The 14,118-nt window shown below is 36.2% G+C and overlaps 3 protein-coding genes across 3 annotated transcripts in view; 1 reads left to right on the forward strand and 2 right to left on the reverse strand.

The window, feature by feature from the left end:
* Positions 1-14,118, forward strand: part of LOC137239172 (pickpocket protein 19-like) — a 229,355-nt gene that overhangs the window by 167,267 nt on the left and 47,970 nt on the right. The window lies entirely within an intron of this gene.
* Positions 1-14,118, reverse strand: part of ppk7 (pickpocket 7) — a 126,529-nt gene that overhangs the window by 89,404 nt on the left and 23,007 nt on the right. The window lies entirely within an intron of this gene.
* Nepl4 (Neprilysin-like 4) lies at positions 9,325-12,284 on the reverse strand. The gene has a single exon (XM_067769296.1). It carries the CDS (start codon positions 11,949-11,951, stop codon positions 9,585-9,587), a length of 2,367 nt encoding a protein of 788 aa, XP_067625397.1. The 5' UTR covers positions 11,952-12,284; the 3' UTR covers positions 9,325-9,584.

Here is a 14,118-nt window from a genome sequence, read left to right on the forward strand (position 1 = left end):
TAGCAAATTGACAATAAATCGATAACTTCTCGATACATTTTTCTGTAAATTCCTTTTGATATTTCTTATAATATAGCGACAACCTTTAGTAGACAAATCGATAAATTTTCCATTGTCAATCGTTAAATTTCCGATAACAAACAGACGATTTGCTGATAAAAAAAATCGATAACATGCCAAGCCGTTAATACTTACTTACTTAATTGTTTAAAAGGTTATCGCCGTCCAACAAGGCGCGCCAGTCGCTTCTTCGCTCTGCCAACTAACACCAATTGGTCACACCAAGGAAGTTTAAATTGTTTTCCACCTGGTCCTTCCAGCGGAGTGGGGGCCACCCTCTTCCTCTGCTTTCATAGGTGGGTTCCGATAGAAACACTTTCTTAGCCGGAGCGTTGTCTTTTAATTCGCTGGACTGTGTTGATGTCTGCGTAAAGTCGTACAGCTCATCATTAATCTTCTTCGCCATCGCCAACGCGTAGAGGTACATAAATATTTCGAAGAACTCTTCTCTCGAATACTCCCAGATCCGCTCCATCTGATGTTGGCATGATCCATGCTTCTGCATGATATAGCACGACGGGCACGATAAGTGACTTGTAGAGTATGATTTTCGTTTGCCGCTAGAGAGCTTTACTTTTCAATTCCCCACATAGTCCAAAGTAGGATTTATTGGAAAGAGCTGCTTTCAGAGTTATGAATACCGTAATCTGGGCTCAGTCGCAACCTTAGTCAGAATATGAAAACGATTGTCTACGGTTACGTTCGTGGTACGATCTCGATTCCGTACATTTGATGAGCATTTTAGCTTGGAGGTGTTCTGTTTCAGCAACAGAACTCCGGCCCTTATCTTTTGTACTTGTAAGCCACTGCAGTGTACCTTAGAGGTTTAAGGGAAAAAGTAGTAGTTTTCAGGGTTTTGCCGAAGGACAGGTCTATCGATTAGCCAATTGCTTATTCTGCAAAACGAACATTTGATGAGAAGTAAATTGCATTAACAGGCTTACAGATCAGCAATCATTATGGAATTGATGGAATGGATTCATGAGGCTATGTACCGCATTTCTTTTAACTGTTTTCTGGCGCAATTTATAGCTTCTCTAACCCAGTTGCCAATAGAGGCCTTTTTTCTCTCTTTGTATACAAAAAAAAAAAAACTCCCTGTTCCCTCGTCACCTTAAACTTTATTTCAGCAGTAGCAATTTTTAAATGTTTAAACTTACTCTGGTAAGTTATATTGGTTTTTACGCTATCCTTTAACATAAATGTATTTAAAACAACACTTTGAGGGGGAAATGTTTGTGAAGCTTATTAAACTATCATTAACCCCAGAATAGCTGCTTTCTTTGTAACTCTCGTAATTCAATTATCAAGTGATAAACTGCTGTGCCAGTTGCTGGGCTCAACAAACTTTTCATAGCAAAGAACAACAACAAGAATGAAGTTTCAAACAAAGAAGACTTTTGCCTGTCCACGCTGTTACTCTATAAAAGTTTTGCGCTTATACACAAACACATACACACTTACTTATATACTGGCATATTTAATGCAAATAACCTTCTACTTAAGGCTGTTAAATATGCTTAATCAAGGATGGTAAGATGAGCGTGCCAGCGAAGGCAACCGTCGGATTATCTCTCGTCAAAACTTAATTATCTCATATTAAGAAAAAAAGGTGGAAGTTTTTAGAAATAATAAGGCTTAGGTGTTGTTTGGTTGCAGGAATGAATATCTTTTAATATTTTGTTTATTGCCTTAGCTATGAGAAATTGCCTTGGACACAGTTTTGGCCTAGCACACTACTTTGAATATTGAGATATTTAAATTCTTCAAATTTGCTTCGTAGGTACACACTCATGAAAAAATTTACTGATTCCATGAATTTCACTTGTCATAAGTAGACAAGGTAGAAGTATCCACAATTTGAAGTTTTGAGTGGGTTATCAAATATAAATAAAAATAAATGTAAGGCGCGATAACCTCCGAAGAGATCTAAGGCCGAGCTTCTCTTCCAATTTGCGTTGTGCTCCTCTTGATTTTTCCCTACAAATTGGCCGGACGGGACCTACATGTTTTATGCCGACTCCGAACGGCATCTGCAAGGCAGATGAGTTTTCACTGAGAGCTTTTCATGGCAGAAATACACCCGGAGCGCTTGCCAAACACTGCCAAGGGGCGACCACACTTAGAAAAATTTTCTTCTAATTTAAAAACCTTATTTCTAAAATTTTGATGTTGCTTTGCCCCCGGGTGCGAACCCAGGGCATACGGTGTGGTAGGCGGAGCACGCTACAATCACACCACGGTGGCCGGTGGTGTTTGTTTTAGGCTAGGCAAATATATTGGATACGCGTTGCATACAAGCGGCCAGAGAAAAAAGCAACATAAATAACCGGAGCGAACAAAACAATCAACCAGGTCAATAATAAACAAAAAAAAATATTTGTCATCAAATATAAGTACAAGATTAAGACTTCGGTTAAAGGTTAAGGTAACGCTCACTTAATCTATAATCATGCAGAGGTCTCATTAGACCGTTACGAAAATTTTAAATTTATTAATATATTAAGATGCATTGATACATTCGTAGAAGAAATAGTTTGATGCAATAATCATGCGAAGCAGATAAAGAACACAAGGAAACGATAATTTGACGATTTGCTATTGATTTGGGTGGAATAGTTTAGAATGAAAGAGGGCATTTATAAAGCGGCCATAAATTAGTAAACTTGCTTGATAATTTAACGGTGACGTGTAAATAGGCCATCGATTATTAATCATCGAATATATGAAAGTTGATGGTCTTACATATTCGGATACACTACAGATTCAGCATACACCATATATTGGAAAATAAGCCGCATAAAAATGAACGGTAAGATTCACGAGAGAAAAAAATGGGTTCTCAGATTTTGACAATGATTTTTGGAGACTCGTTATTTCTGTTAAATAGCTAAAGGACGGAAAACACTAGGTTCACAAATTCTCTGCCTGTGCTTGTTTCTTATTCAATGGGCTAATCTTAACGAAGCTAGCAATAGTTTTTTTTTGTTTATTTGCTCTACTGTCTTATTGCTGTATGACGTAAAGTAAAATAATTAAAACTTGCTGCAAACCTTAACTTTGTATGATTTATTTTTCTTTGTCATATGAGCTTAAGTTAAAATTACGCCACAGAGAAACCTTTTAATTAAGAGTAAATATGTAAAAAATAATTAAAACTCTACTAAAAGGTGAATTATATTTAACGTTATTATTTGCCCTACCGCTAATGAGATATTCATGTCTGTTGACGAGAGCATTTACTTGTAATTATGAAATCTGTGTAATGTAAAAGCGCAGATATAAGAAAACCATTAAATATTAAAAAAGAAATAATAATTCCCTGCATGGTGATTATAAATAAAAAGCAGGTTTAATTTTTGATTGAAGTAAAATACCGAACCGGAAGTAATTTTTTTTTTCAGCAAGAATGGTCATCACCACATAGAATCATTCAGCAGGAAGGTACCGCATTTAGATTTAAAAGGTTGTGCAGTAAAAAAAAAAAAAAAAAACCACGGGACGAGTTGTTTCACTTTAGCTCTTGGAGGAAGAAGGTCTTTTGGAAGCTTCGAAGGCTGGCATTCGATTGCTAAAGAACTCCTCGTTAATCAAGGAACTTGAAGTTTGAATTGTTGTTCAGAGCTAGAGGGCAACATGACATAAAGAGGAAAATAATCATATGGATCTTGTAATTTTGAAAATTCTCTGTATGTTCTGATATAAATAAGCTATACGGTCAAGGCTCAGAGTTTTTTCGTTGCTATTTACGGCAAGTTTAGGTTGGATAATTATCCCTTTTGCTAGCTGAAGAGAAGCTTACTAAAATGCAAACCCACTTTTGTGATTGACTGTGTAGTTTCTATAAAAGGCCACTAGAAAGTAAAGCAAGTTGCAGAAAGCTATAGAAAGATATAGAATATTAGTAGGCGATAAAAAACCTTCTTTATATAAAATCTCAGGCATTCTCGTTGAACTGTATCATCAATAACTAAAAAATTTTTTTGGACACTGCCATGTCAGATTGATGCTTGAGTCACAGTCTTTTTGACGCTCCTAAAATCATGCAACGTTCAAAAAAATTACATATTAAATATTTCGTCGATATCTTGTAGTAGCAGTATCGTCTTCTGGAATAAGTGCTAGCATATCAGAACCATATTATTAAATTCTCATTTCAATGATTGCCTTACAACTTCCAAACCATACTAAAGCTGAAACTCAACGTGTTAAACTTGTTCCGCACAGAACTCATAAACACAAAAGAGCTATAATTCAGTAAATTACATAAATGCGCACTAAAAATTAAAACAACATTGAATTATTGCATGAATGCTGATGCTATCAGCGGTAAAATATATTGTGTAAGCGAAGTTACGTATGTGACGTAGTGTCAGTGATGTTTGGCTGCATGGCGGAAACTGCAATTAATACGTTTAATGTCAATTCTGTTACCGGCGGTAACGTACCGCCGTTTCGATGTTATAATTGTTATTATTGTTGTAATTGTAAAAAGTTGCATTTGTATTATATATACGTGCATCTGTGTTCGCATGTGTTGCTTGTGACACACACGTTTCCGCCATTTAAATGTCAATTTTTCATTAAATTTTTATATTTGGGTGGTATCTGTCTTATCGTTTAACATACAAAAGGCATATGAATGAATGTGTGTGTATGTGTGTTGGTACATATATGCTGACCGCTTGTGGTTGCGGTTGTGTGGCGCCGGTGTAACATTCCAATCACACTTCCCTTTCCGGTTTTATTGTTGATTTTTTCTTGATCATTCGATGCTTCTCAATTTACATTTATTTGCTTGTTTCTTTTCGCTTATGCTCACATTTTTATTTACATGAAATAAATGCTACGTGGATGTGTTCATTAAATTTTCATATGTACATGTTTTTATTTGACTGAAAAAAGCGAGTGTTAATAGTAAGTTGGAAGTTGGTTACTTGTGGGTGAGCAGTGACAGATTGTGGTTGAAACAAAAATTTCGTAGTACGTTAGATTTTCTTTGTTATTTTTCAGTTATGAAACCTTTTAGTTTTTGTTGTTGTTCCAATTTTTTTCCGCTTGTATGTTTGCGCATTATTTGCATATTAAGTTTCGTTTAACTGCAATTTAAATACAAATAAAGGCAGACAGCATCAAATACAAATAAGCTGAGCTTTTTGTTGGTGTCCTGCATGGGCAGTTTGATGGCTTCAGGGATTGTGTAGAAGAAGAAAAACTGGCGTCTACGTATTGGAATCGGTTACAGTATCCAGTTAAGGGCCAAATAAATGGTTTTTAAAGTCGAAAAATTTTCTTACATCATCATTATAACATCATTTTCAAACTTCACAGTGAAAGGGCATCCGACAATCGACTGAGCCATTAAAAGAGTTGTATTGCTAAACTAATATATCTCCTTTTTCTTAACTCGATATATGTACGTTATTATAAGTAATATATGGCCATATGTATATGAAAGTTAAAAAAATGAACACAAAGCGCGAAAGTAAAGTAAAGGAAAGGAAAAAAAATTTGGAGATTACAGGAAAGACTAGAAGTCCCAGCCCAAGCCAAACCGAAGCCGGAACTGAAACCGGACAGCGTGTTATCAATTTCTTATCGAGGTATTAACGGTGTGTTATCGATAAAGTTTATTGGAGAAGCGATATGATCAAGTAAACAGTTTGTTATCGTTGTGTTATCGATGAGGTCTATACCAATTGTCGATATGTAATCAAAATGTTCTAATCTATAAGTTATGCACTATTTATAGGCGAGTTATTTTTTTTTTCGTCAGATATTTATTAATTTATTATCCAAAATTTGTTTTAGTTTATCGCAAATTTGTTGGTTTGCTATCCAAAAGTTATCGAATTATTATTAAGCTGTTAACAGTTTCTTATTAATATGTGATTGATGTGTTACGAAGGTATCGGTTGGCTCTGGTAAAATAATTTACTTATTATCAATCTGCGACCAATTTGTTATCGATAAACTATTAAAAAGACTCTACTTGTAACCGATAGCTGTCGATTTATTTTTGAAAAGTTATCGGTTATCTATTACCATGCTATCGACTTTATATCGAATAGTTGGCGATTTATTCTCAAATGTGTTCGATTTGTCAACAAAAAATTGCACATTTGCTATCGGTTACTCACCAGTTACCAGTTATCGGCATGTTATAGACAACTCATGGCTTTTTTATGAAATAGATACCGATAAAACTTCAGTATACTGTCGACGATACAACTGTAACCAATCCATGATAAGCCGATAAAGAATCAAAAGAAGCCGATGTCATGCCTATAACAAACCGATAGCTCTACACGGATATCACTTAAGTTAATAAGCCGATAGTAAAACAACAGCTCGTCGGTTGTTACCGATAAGAAGCCGATAAAGCTTTTCTCAAATAGCCCAAAATTATTTGTTCTTGGTGAAGTTTCTTGATTTAACTTCAATCCCTGGGCAAGTTCTTGTATATTAAAAAACATAAGTTAGCTAAACCTACATCTGAATGTTGACACATCGAACTACCCGAGTGTTTGCTACTCACGTCTTTTGATGCTACGAATTATGCTACTAGAAGCTTTGTTACGGCACCTTAAAAGCCTTCTCTTTTAAAAATTCAATTTTGCTGAATACACTAAAACCGCTGTTAGGAGTCGATATTTTGCTATCAATATTAGTTTGAGTCGAAAACAAAAGTTGCTTACTGTTAGTTTCCCTGGACGTTGTAAACACTTCCGTAGTATTTTTTTCTTGATAAACTATATATTTCTTTGGAATGGCGGTTTGAGTTACAAAGTCGTTATTATATAGTTTTGCATTTAAAACCTGTTGTAACTCCTTAAAATATGGATCCTGTTCCAGCAAACTCTGAAATTACGCCTACGTGTGATTTACTACAGAGCCACAAAAAGCATGATAAGTAGTTCTTCCTAAGACCAAATAAATTTTTAAAACCTGATGTCAAACATTTCGCCTGTATTTCAAGCACTACAAAGCAAATGCTGTTCTGAGCCCTCTTAACACAAGATTCAAATTTTCTGACAATCTTTCGAACTCGTTTTGTATCGTGTGGGCGAACGACTCACAATAATATAAAATGTATCAAAATCTTACTCATACGCACTGTCAGACTGATCGAATACCTTTGTACATAAATAATATTTTATAAATTTACTAGAAGACCCGTCAGAAGTTGTCCTGCCCTAAATCTGGCCTATCTGCATACATTTTAATAAGCTTTTTCCGTCTGACTCTGCCCTTCCGCCTCTTCACTTTTTCCTAATCCTTTTATTCACTCCTCCGTCTTTTTCGCTTCATCTACCTCCATCTTCGTCCCATTCTATCTCTTTCTCAATCTCCTTCTCTCTTTTATCTTCTCTCAATTCCTTCTCATTCTTCTGCATCCCTTATTGCCTGTCCCAGAGGGTAGTATGTATTTTGATTCCAGTCCCAGTCCCAGTCCCACTCCGATTCTCAGTCCCAGTCCCAGTCCGTCTCTGGATAATATATTACTCTGTATTAAAGTACTCATCAACAGCTTTCTTTTGATATCCATATTGTATAAACACTGTATAGGCATCCACGTTTTGGCCTATATCTCGAGCCCCTAGTCAAACAGGGGTATGAAAATGACCCTCTGCTAAAGCAGTCATCAACAGCTTTCATTTGTTATCCATATTCTCTAAGCACATTCTAGGGGTACTCGGGTCCGCGTTTCGGCCTATATCTCAAGACCCTGTACGTAGATCGCAACCAAGCCTATGTAGTAACCACCGCGTGAAGTTTACGCAACTTGTGTGAAAGTTTGAACAAAATCGACCGACGGTTCTCTACAAACACCGGTGACCAACTAACACACATTTTAGCCTTTCTTTTTATATATACAGTTTTTTATTTTTCACACTTCACTATAATATTAAAACGAAATGCAGATTTTCATTGCTTTTGAAATTCGGCTTAAAAATTGCACATGGAACAACTAAAGACTCTCCTGAATTAAAAAAAATGTCATAGTACCTCGAAATCGCGGGCCCCCTCACAAACCCCCCACCATCTCGGCGGGCCTGGTGATGTGCTATACTTGATATCATTCGCTATAATATTTTTTATTGATAAGCACGTTGTTTAATTAAACACCAACCAATTACACGGAAGTATATCCGCACCCCTGAAAATGTGAGTGCCGGTGCGTATACGTAACATTTTATTATTGCGTATAAACAAATAAAAAAATTTGCAATAAAATAATATTGCGACTATAAACTGAGATGTAACCCATTCTATATTTCAAGTTAGATCAAACTACACACGGGGTGCAAAACAAATTCAAAATGGGTTCAGTAATTTAGGAGTCCATTGGCGCCAGACATAGTGACACGCGATTTTTATATATTTAGATATACATATTATTTTCAAACACATATCCTACGTTCCATATTATTTTCATACACATATCCAAAATAAAATTCAAAGCACGTTTATACATGAGTATTTATGTATACAAAAGTATCAGGCAGGCTGTATCATCATTGAACTATAACCTGGAAAAAAAAAGTTCGGAAAAGTCAACTTCTAAGAGTAACTTACGAGTACATAAAAAACCTAAAAATAGTAATGCAGTCTGCTGTGTGCAGTGTAAGCTTAATTTCCAAGGTAATTATCTATCGAAATACGTGCATCAGCAATAAAAGCTACAATCTTGTTGAAAGATAAATATCAAAGTCTTTGGTTTTCTTTGCGTGCCGCAATGTGTCGTAGCTCATTATATCTATGTATAGTATCTACAGCCGATGTAGAAAGATATACATTTAGTATGTATGTGTGTGTCTAAATTTATAAGTAGTTAGTAAATGTGTAGTAAAATTTTGCAATCAAAGCAATAGTATATTTCTCTTTTGAGAAAAATCTACACCTTTTATTGGAATTAAATGGAATGAAGAAATGCTGTTGCGGCATTTAATGCATTATTAACGCATTCAACTCGCATAATTTGCTGTGCTTAAATGTTTGTCCTATTTAGAGGTCGCAAAACTGTAAAAAGATGCGATTATAGCACGTTTATCGTACTTTCATTTCACACTGAAATAAATGTGCATGTAAATGCGTAGATCTTGCGTTATGTTTAATTGTTGTTGAGTAATATAAATGCGCAGGCTGAATGAAATGAGTAAATGTAGTTTTCATTTCAGTTTGCCCATCACTGCCTTAGATACTTACGCTAATGGTAAAATGGAAACTTTTTTTAATTGTGTATTCATTTTATAAGTATTTTGTATATTTATTTAATATATATAATTTATTACTTAAAATAAAAATGTATGCATTTTTATGAAAACTAAAATGAAGTAAAGCTTGTATTTTTAATTAATTTTTGTATCTCATCTAAAAATGTACGGACTAGATTTTGAATAAGTACAAATATTGGTAACAATAATATAAATATCAACCCGGCTAAGATTAAATACTATAATTTAAATTTTAGGAAAACACATGCTCTCAAATATTTTATACATGATTTCAAATACTAAATTCTACCACATCTCACAACGCTCAACTGCAGCCATTGGACTATTCGCTGAGCAGCTGAATGCTTCCGTGAATTCTGGCATTTGAGCCAAGGTGTAATTCAAACGTAATATATCCGAGTCGTGCCATGGATCTAGAAGCTGATGTGTCGCATCTTCTGCTCTACTACAAAAGAATTGCGCAAATTGTAAAAAAAATAAACGACCATTACGCTGCCGGAATGATGAATCACGCAAGAATGTGTTCAGTGCCAAACGCGTGCCACTCACATCAGCGATGCGCTCAGCCACAAATTTGGTATTTTTATTCAAACATTTAATATTGCGCGCAAAATTTTGGTTCGATGAGATGCGCTGCAACATCAGCTCATTCATGTTACCATTAGAGTCATATTCAAGAAAATTGGTATCAAAACTATGTATGAGCTCGTGACCCAGCGTATTAGCGAGATCGCCATAAAGTAGAGCTGGCCAAAACTCACGGTCATAGAAAGGCGTCTGTAAATATACGTGTGGCACAATTATTATGTTGCTAAGACAAAAATAGTATGGCGTCCAGTCTAAGCGGTCAACAAAGGTGGGATAATGATAATTGAAAGTGTACCACGCACTGCGACTGCGATTCTTCGACGCACTGGAAGCAAGTCGACGCAAATGGCCAAAGGCATGAGCCAAAGCATGTAAGTGATTGCTATAGAAATTATCTTTGCTCACATTTAACTGCCATATGAGATCCACATAAAATGATGAATTGACCTTAGGCGGCAAATTGCCTATGTTTATGCGTAGCGATTGTAATTTTTGTTGTAGGTATGCAACAATATCAGCGTCAAAGTGCATGCGATTGAGTGAGAGAGTGTGTGCGAACTCTGTTTTGAGCTGCGCAAATATTGAGTGTATAATGCGATCGCTTTCGGTGCGTACAGGCGCATAATACGCTTGATCATAGACGTATGTCATTGCGCCAGAGAACATTTTGCGCATGTGACGTATGCAAGTAGCATTATTGCTACCTAAACGCACTGGATTGTAGTTTTGCTGTTGTAGGTGGCTGAGAAAACGTGCAAGCGTATAAAGAAAATTTATTTCAGCATGTTGCGCTTGATTGATATAGCGTGCCAACTTGCAAACAGTTTCCAGCGATTCAACGCGTATGCGATCATGAGCATGCAAATGACGCCCTAAAGGTACACCAATAAAGCGTTGCCAATCAATTTCGCTGCAGCGTGCCGTTAGCTCAGCAACAGTTAAAATTTCACTAAGATCACAATCCTCTTCAATGTTAATAGGGGTCGCAAGCTCATCTGTAATATTTGTTGGTGATGCTGTAGCATTTCTTAGTTTATATTCGTGTGACGTACACGTTGCGTTGACTATTGTTTCCACGTCATTTTCTAGCACACCAAACTCTTCTGCTAAATCTGCGCGGCTTAGATGCGTATGTGTGCGCAATATGTCATAAATTTTCTCGGTCAAATTAACTCGTTTGAGAGTGTCATGTGGCAGCACATAAATGTCGTGTTGTGTCGCATTTTGTTGACGCACTCTGAAGTATACAAAATGTTCGCCATAACCGAAGCGTGCGAAGTTCGCTAACATATCCTGCCAGTGGCGGCGTCGCAGATGCAACAATCCCTCACTATGCAGCTGATCATAATAGCCGTGTAGCGTTAGCTGTTCAGATTGCATACAAACGTGATAATACTCTAAAAGCTTTGAAAATACAAGATTGTAATCTTCGGTTTGCATTTTGCGCATGTTTTCTATATCTCGTAATTTTTCTCTATTTCTAACTATATTTTTATGTGTTTTCGTAACAGCGCGTCGGTTGTGTGTACGCGCGCGCCGTATTCGCTGTCTATGTATTGCTCTATTTACCGCAGCAGTCGTAGTTGAGGGATCGTCGTATCGCCTGCTACTCAAAGCGCGCTCAAATAATTCCAAATAACGTGATGTCAATTGTTCTTCAGCTACTTGTAACATGCTCGCAGAGCTACTGTGAGCATTTGGTGGCTGCCAATTGCCGCAAGCATATCTGTGGAAGTCATCACATGCACTTACATTCCGATCGATATTACGCTCTATTTCATGTATGTAATGTTGGTTAAGCGTATCATTGCATGAGTAAATGAAGCACGTTTTATTGACATGCAGTGAAAGCGGATGTTCATCGGTAGCAGGCGCCGAAGCACTGCGCTTATCAATGGCAAGAGAGCGCGCCGCAGCAGCACGTGCTATTTGCGTCAGTAACGTCAAAAGGAGCACGTGATATATGGCGCTTATCATTTGCAACCGCGATGAACTTTGTTGTTGCCACATTTGCTTTGGTTTTGATGACCATTGGTCGCTAAGATTTTTTATATGAAGTCGCATATTTTTATTTGTACTTTTATAAATTTTTGCCTTTCATAGAACTTAAATTTTTTCTGCTTTGCTGCTGATATTTATAATTTTTTGAAATTCAAGACATTTAACAATTTTTTTTTTAGATTTGTCTATTCATTTTTTTCACTGTCAACATAAGCTGTAAGTCGCTGCACTAGATTTTATGTTTTCTTTTAGCAATTCCTCCAAATAATTATGAATCATTGCAATAATGCTAATACTTTTGCCGTCCTAATTGCAAAGCCTGTTCTTGTCTTTAGTATCTTTTTGATTTTCACTGTAATTTTAAACCGATCGATTTCCGGTTTGCTTGTTGCTCGCTTTATTGCTGAAATGCGACTGAATGAAATTGGGAATTTCGTTTTGTCTTCAAATGCAAAAATTGGTTTTTTATTTCACATGATAACGCGTCACAAAAAGCGCACATATTGAGCAATTAAAACGCTTGCCGGCTTTTGCCGCCACTAGATCGCCTTATCTGCGCGCTCCGAGTAATACACACCCTCCGACATATATGTAGGTAATATGCGCCGCTTGGTTCGTGATTTTTTTTTAATTTTTTTTGTATAATTTAAAACGCTGACAAGCGAAGCGCCTCGGTTTTTACGTCTTTGCGTTGAGGCACACTTAAGTACATACATATATTCTTATGCTCAGTTCGCTATGCAATGAGTTGAGTCAGAAAATTGTAAAACATTCTACATACATATTTAGTATATCTTTATTGTGAATTATACTTAAGAGTTCGCATGATGCAATTTTACGTATTGGAAAGTGAGACTCAAATTTAAAGAATGAAATAAAATGCGACACTCCTTAATATTTAGTAGCTAGAATACACTTGTTTGGGTTCTAACTTAGCTTTGACGATTTTTAAGAGCGAGATAAGTTCGAACAGATAAAGTGTGGCTGAGGAGAAGAAGCACCGTGTGACATCAGCAACACTCCCAAGCTAGTTTCGTAGTGGTCTCGTGAAGCAAGCGGTCTGCTATAAATGGCGAGGGTGGTTTTGACGGGTCCAATGGGGTGGTGTAATCATCGAGACACTTCATGCTTGACTATCTAGTTTTTGACAAAATAAGACGAAATTATTTCAGTATCGGCTCACCAGGATCTCCGAAGGACCTATCGGAACTACATAGTTGCCATGCAAGGGTTCTCTAAATAAGTTCAGCTTAAGTCACTATTATCTTATATGGTATCAAAACAGACATTTATTTTGTCCAAGTGTGCTTCCCCTGCCGGGGTGGCTACCACTAAACTTAACTTAACGATCCCGAAATCTTTAGGAAGACTTATCAACATTTTAGAAAAATATCAAGAGCTGTGGACATCGCACACTTAGATCAATAGTGAGCTAAGTAAGAGTGCTTGAAATGAATCAAAAATTACCTTGCTACATAAGGGAAAGTCAATAAGTTTGCTGCCCTTACTGAACATTATGATTTTTAGAGATGATCGTTGTTTTTATCTTGGTGTGCGATATATTTAATACAAAAATTTATATAACCTTAAAGTGGTGTATGTTCGTAGAGAAACACCATGTATAAATACAAATTTTTACTCAGGTAATCATAACCTTATATGGTTGTATGACCGAAAAGAGTTGCATGGGTTTTTTAAGCTGATAATATATTGTTTTTAGGTCTATTTTCGGGGATGTATAAGCCATACACCCAAGATGACAAATTATTAATCTATTTGATAAAAAAATTTGGTGGAGCACATTTTTTTCTTTTTTTTTTTTTTGTGAAGGCACGTGACTTCAGTTATCAAATAATTATGTTTAAATGCAATAAAGTGGCAAATCAATTTAAAATGTTTAGATATGAAAAATTTCGTAATATACAATGTGGACAACGTGCGTATGTGTGTATAATATCCATACGTATGTTGAGTGAATCTTGGTAAACCCCATGAATCATACCTTCTTTGAGAGTCGATTTCTTATGATGCTGGTATTATGTGTTTTAATAAATATCAAAGTTGGCTGTTTATCATTGGTCTCCAATAAGACGAAGCACCTTCTTTCATTAGAGAAGGAAAAGGGATATTTGCGCTTTGGCAACCATCAATATAAATTGGCGACAGCGAATAACTTTGAGTATGTGGGAACTAACATTAACCTTTTAAAACCAGGTGTAGACTAGTACTT

This window comes from Eurosta solidaginis, chromosome 2 (assembly GCF_040869045.1).
Source record: "Eurosta solidaginis isolate ZX-2024a chromosome 2, ASM4086904v1, whole genome shotgun sequence".
NCBI classification, from domain to species: domain Eukaryota; kingdom Metazoa; phylum Arthropoda; class Insecta; order Diptera; family Tephritidae; genus Eurosta; species Eurosta solidaginis.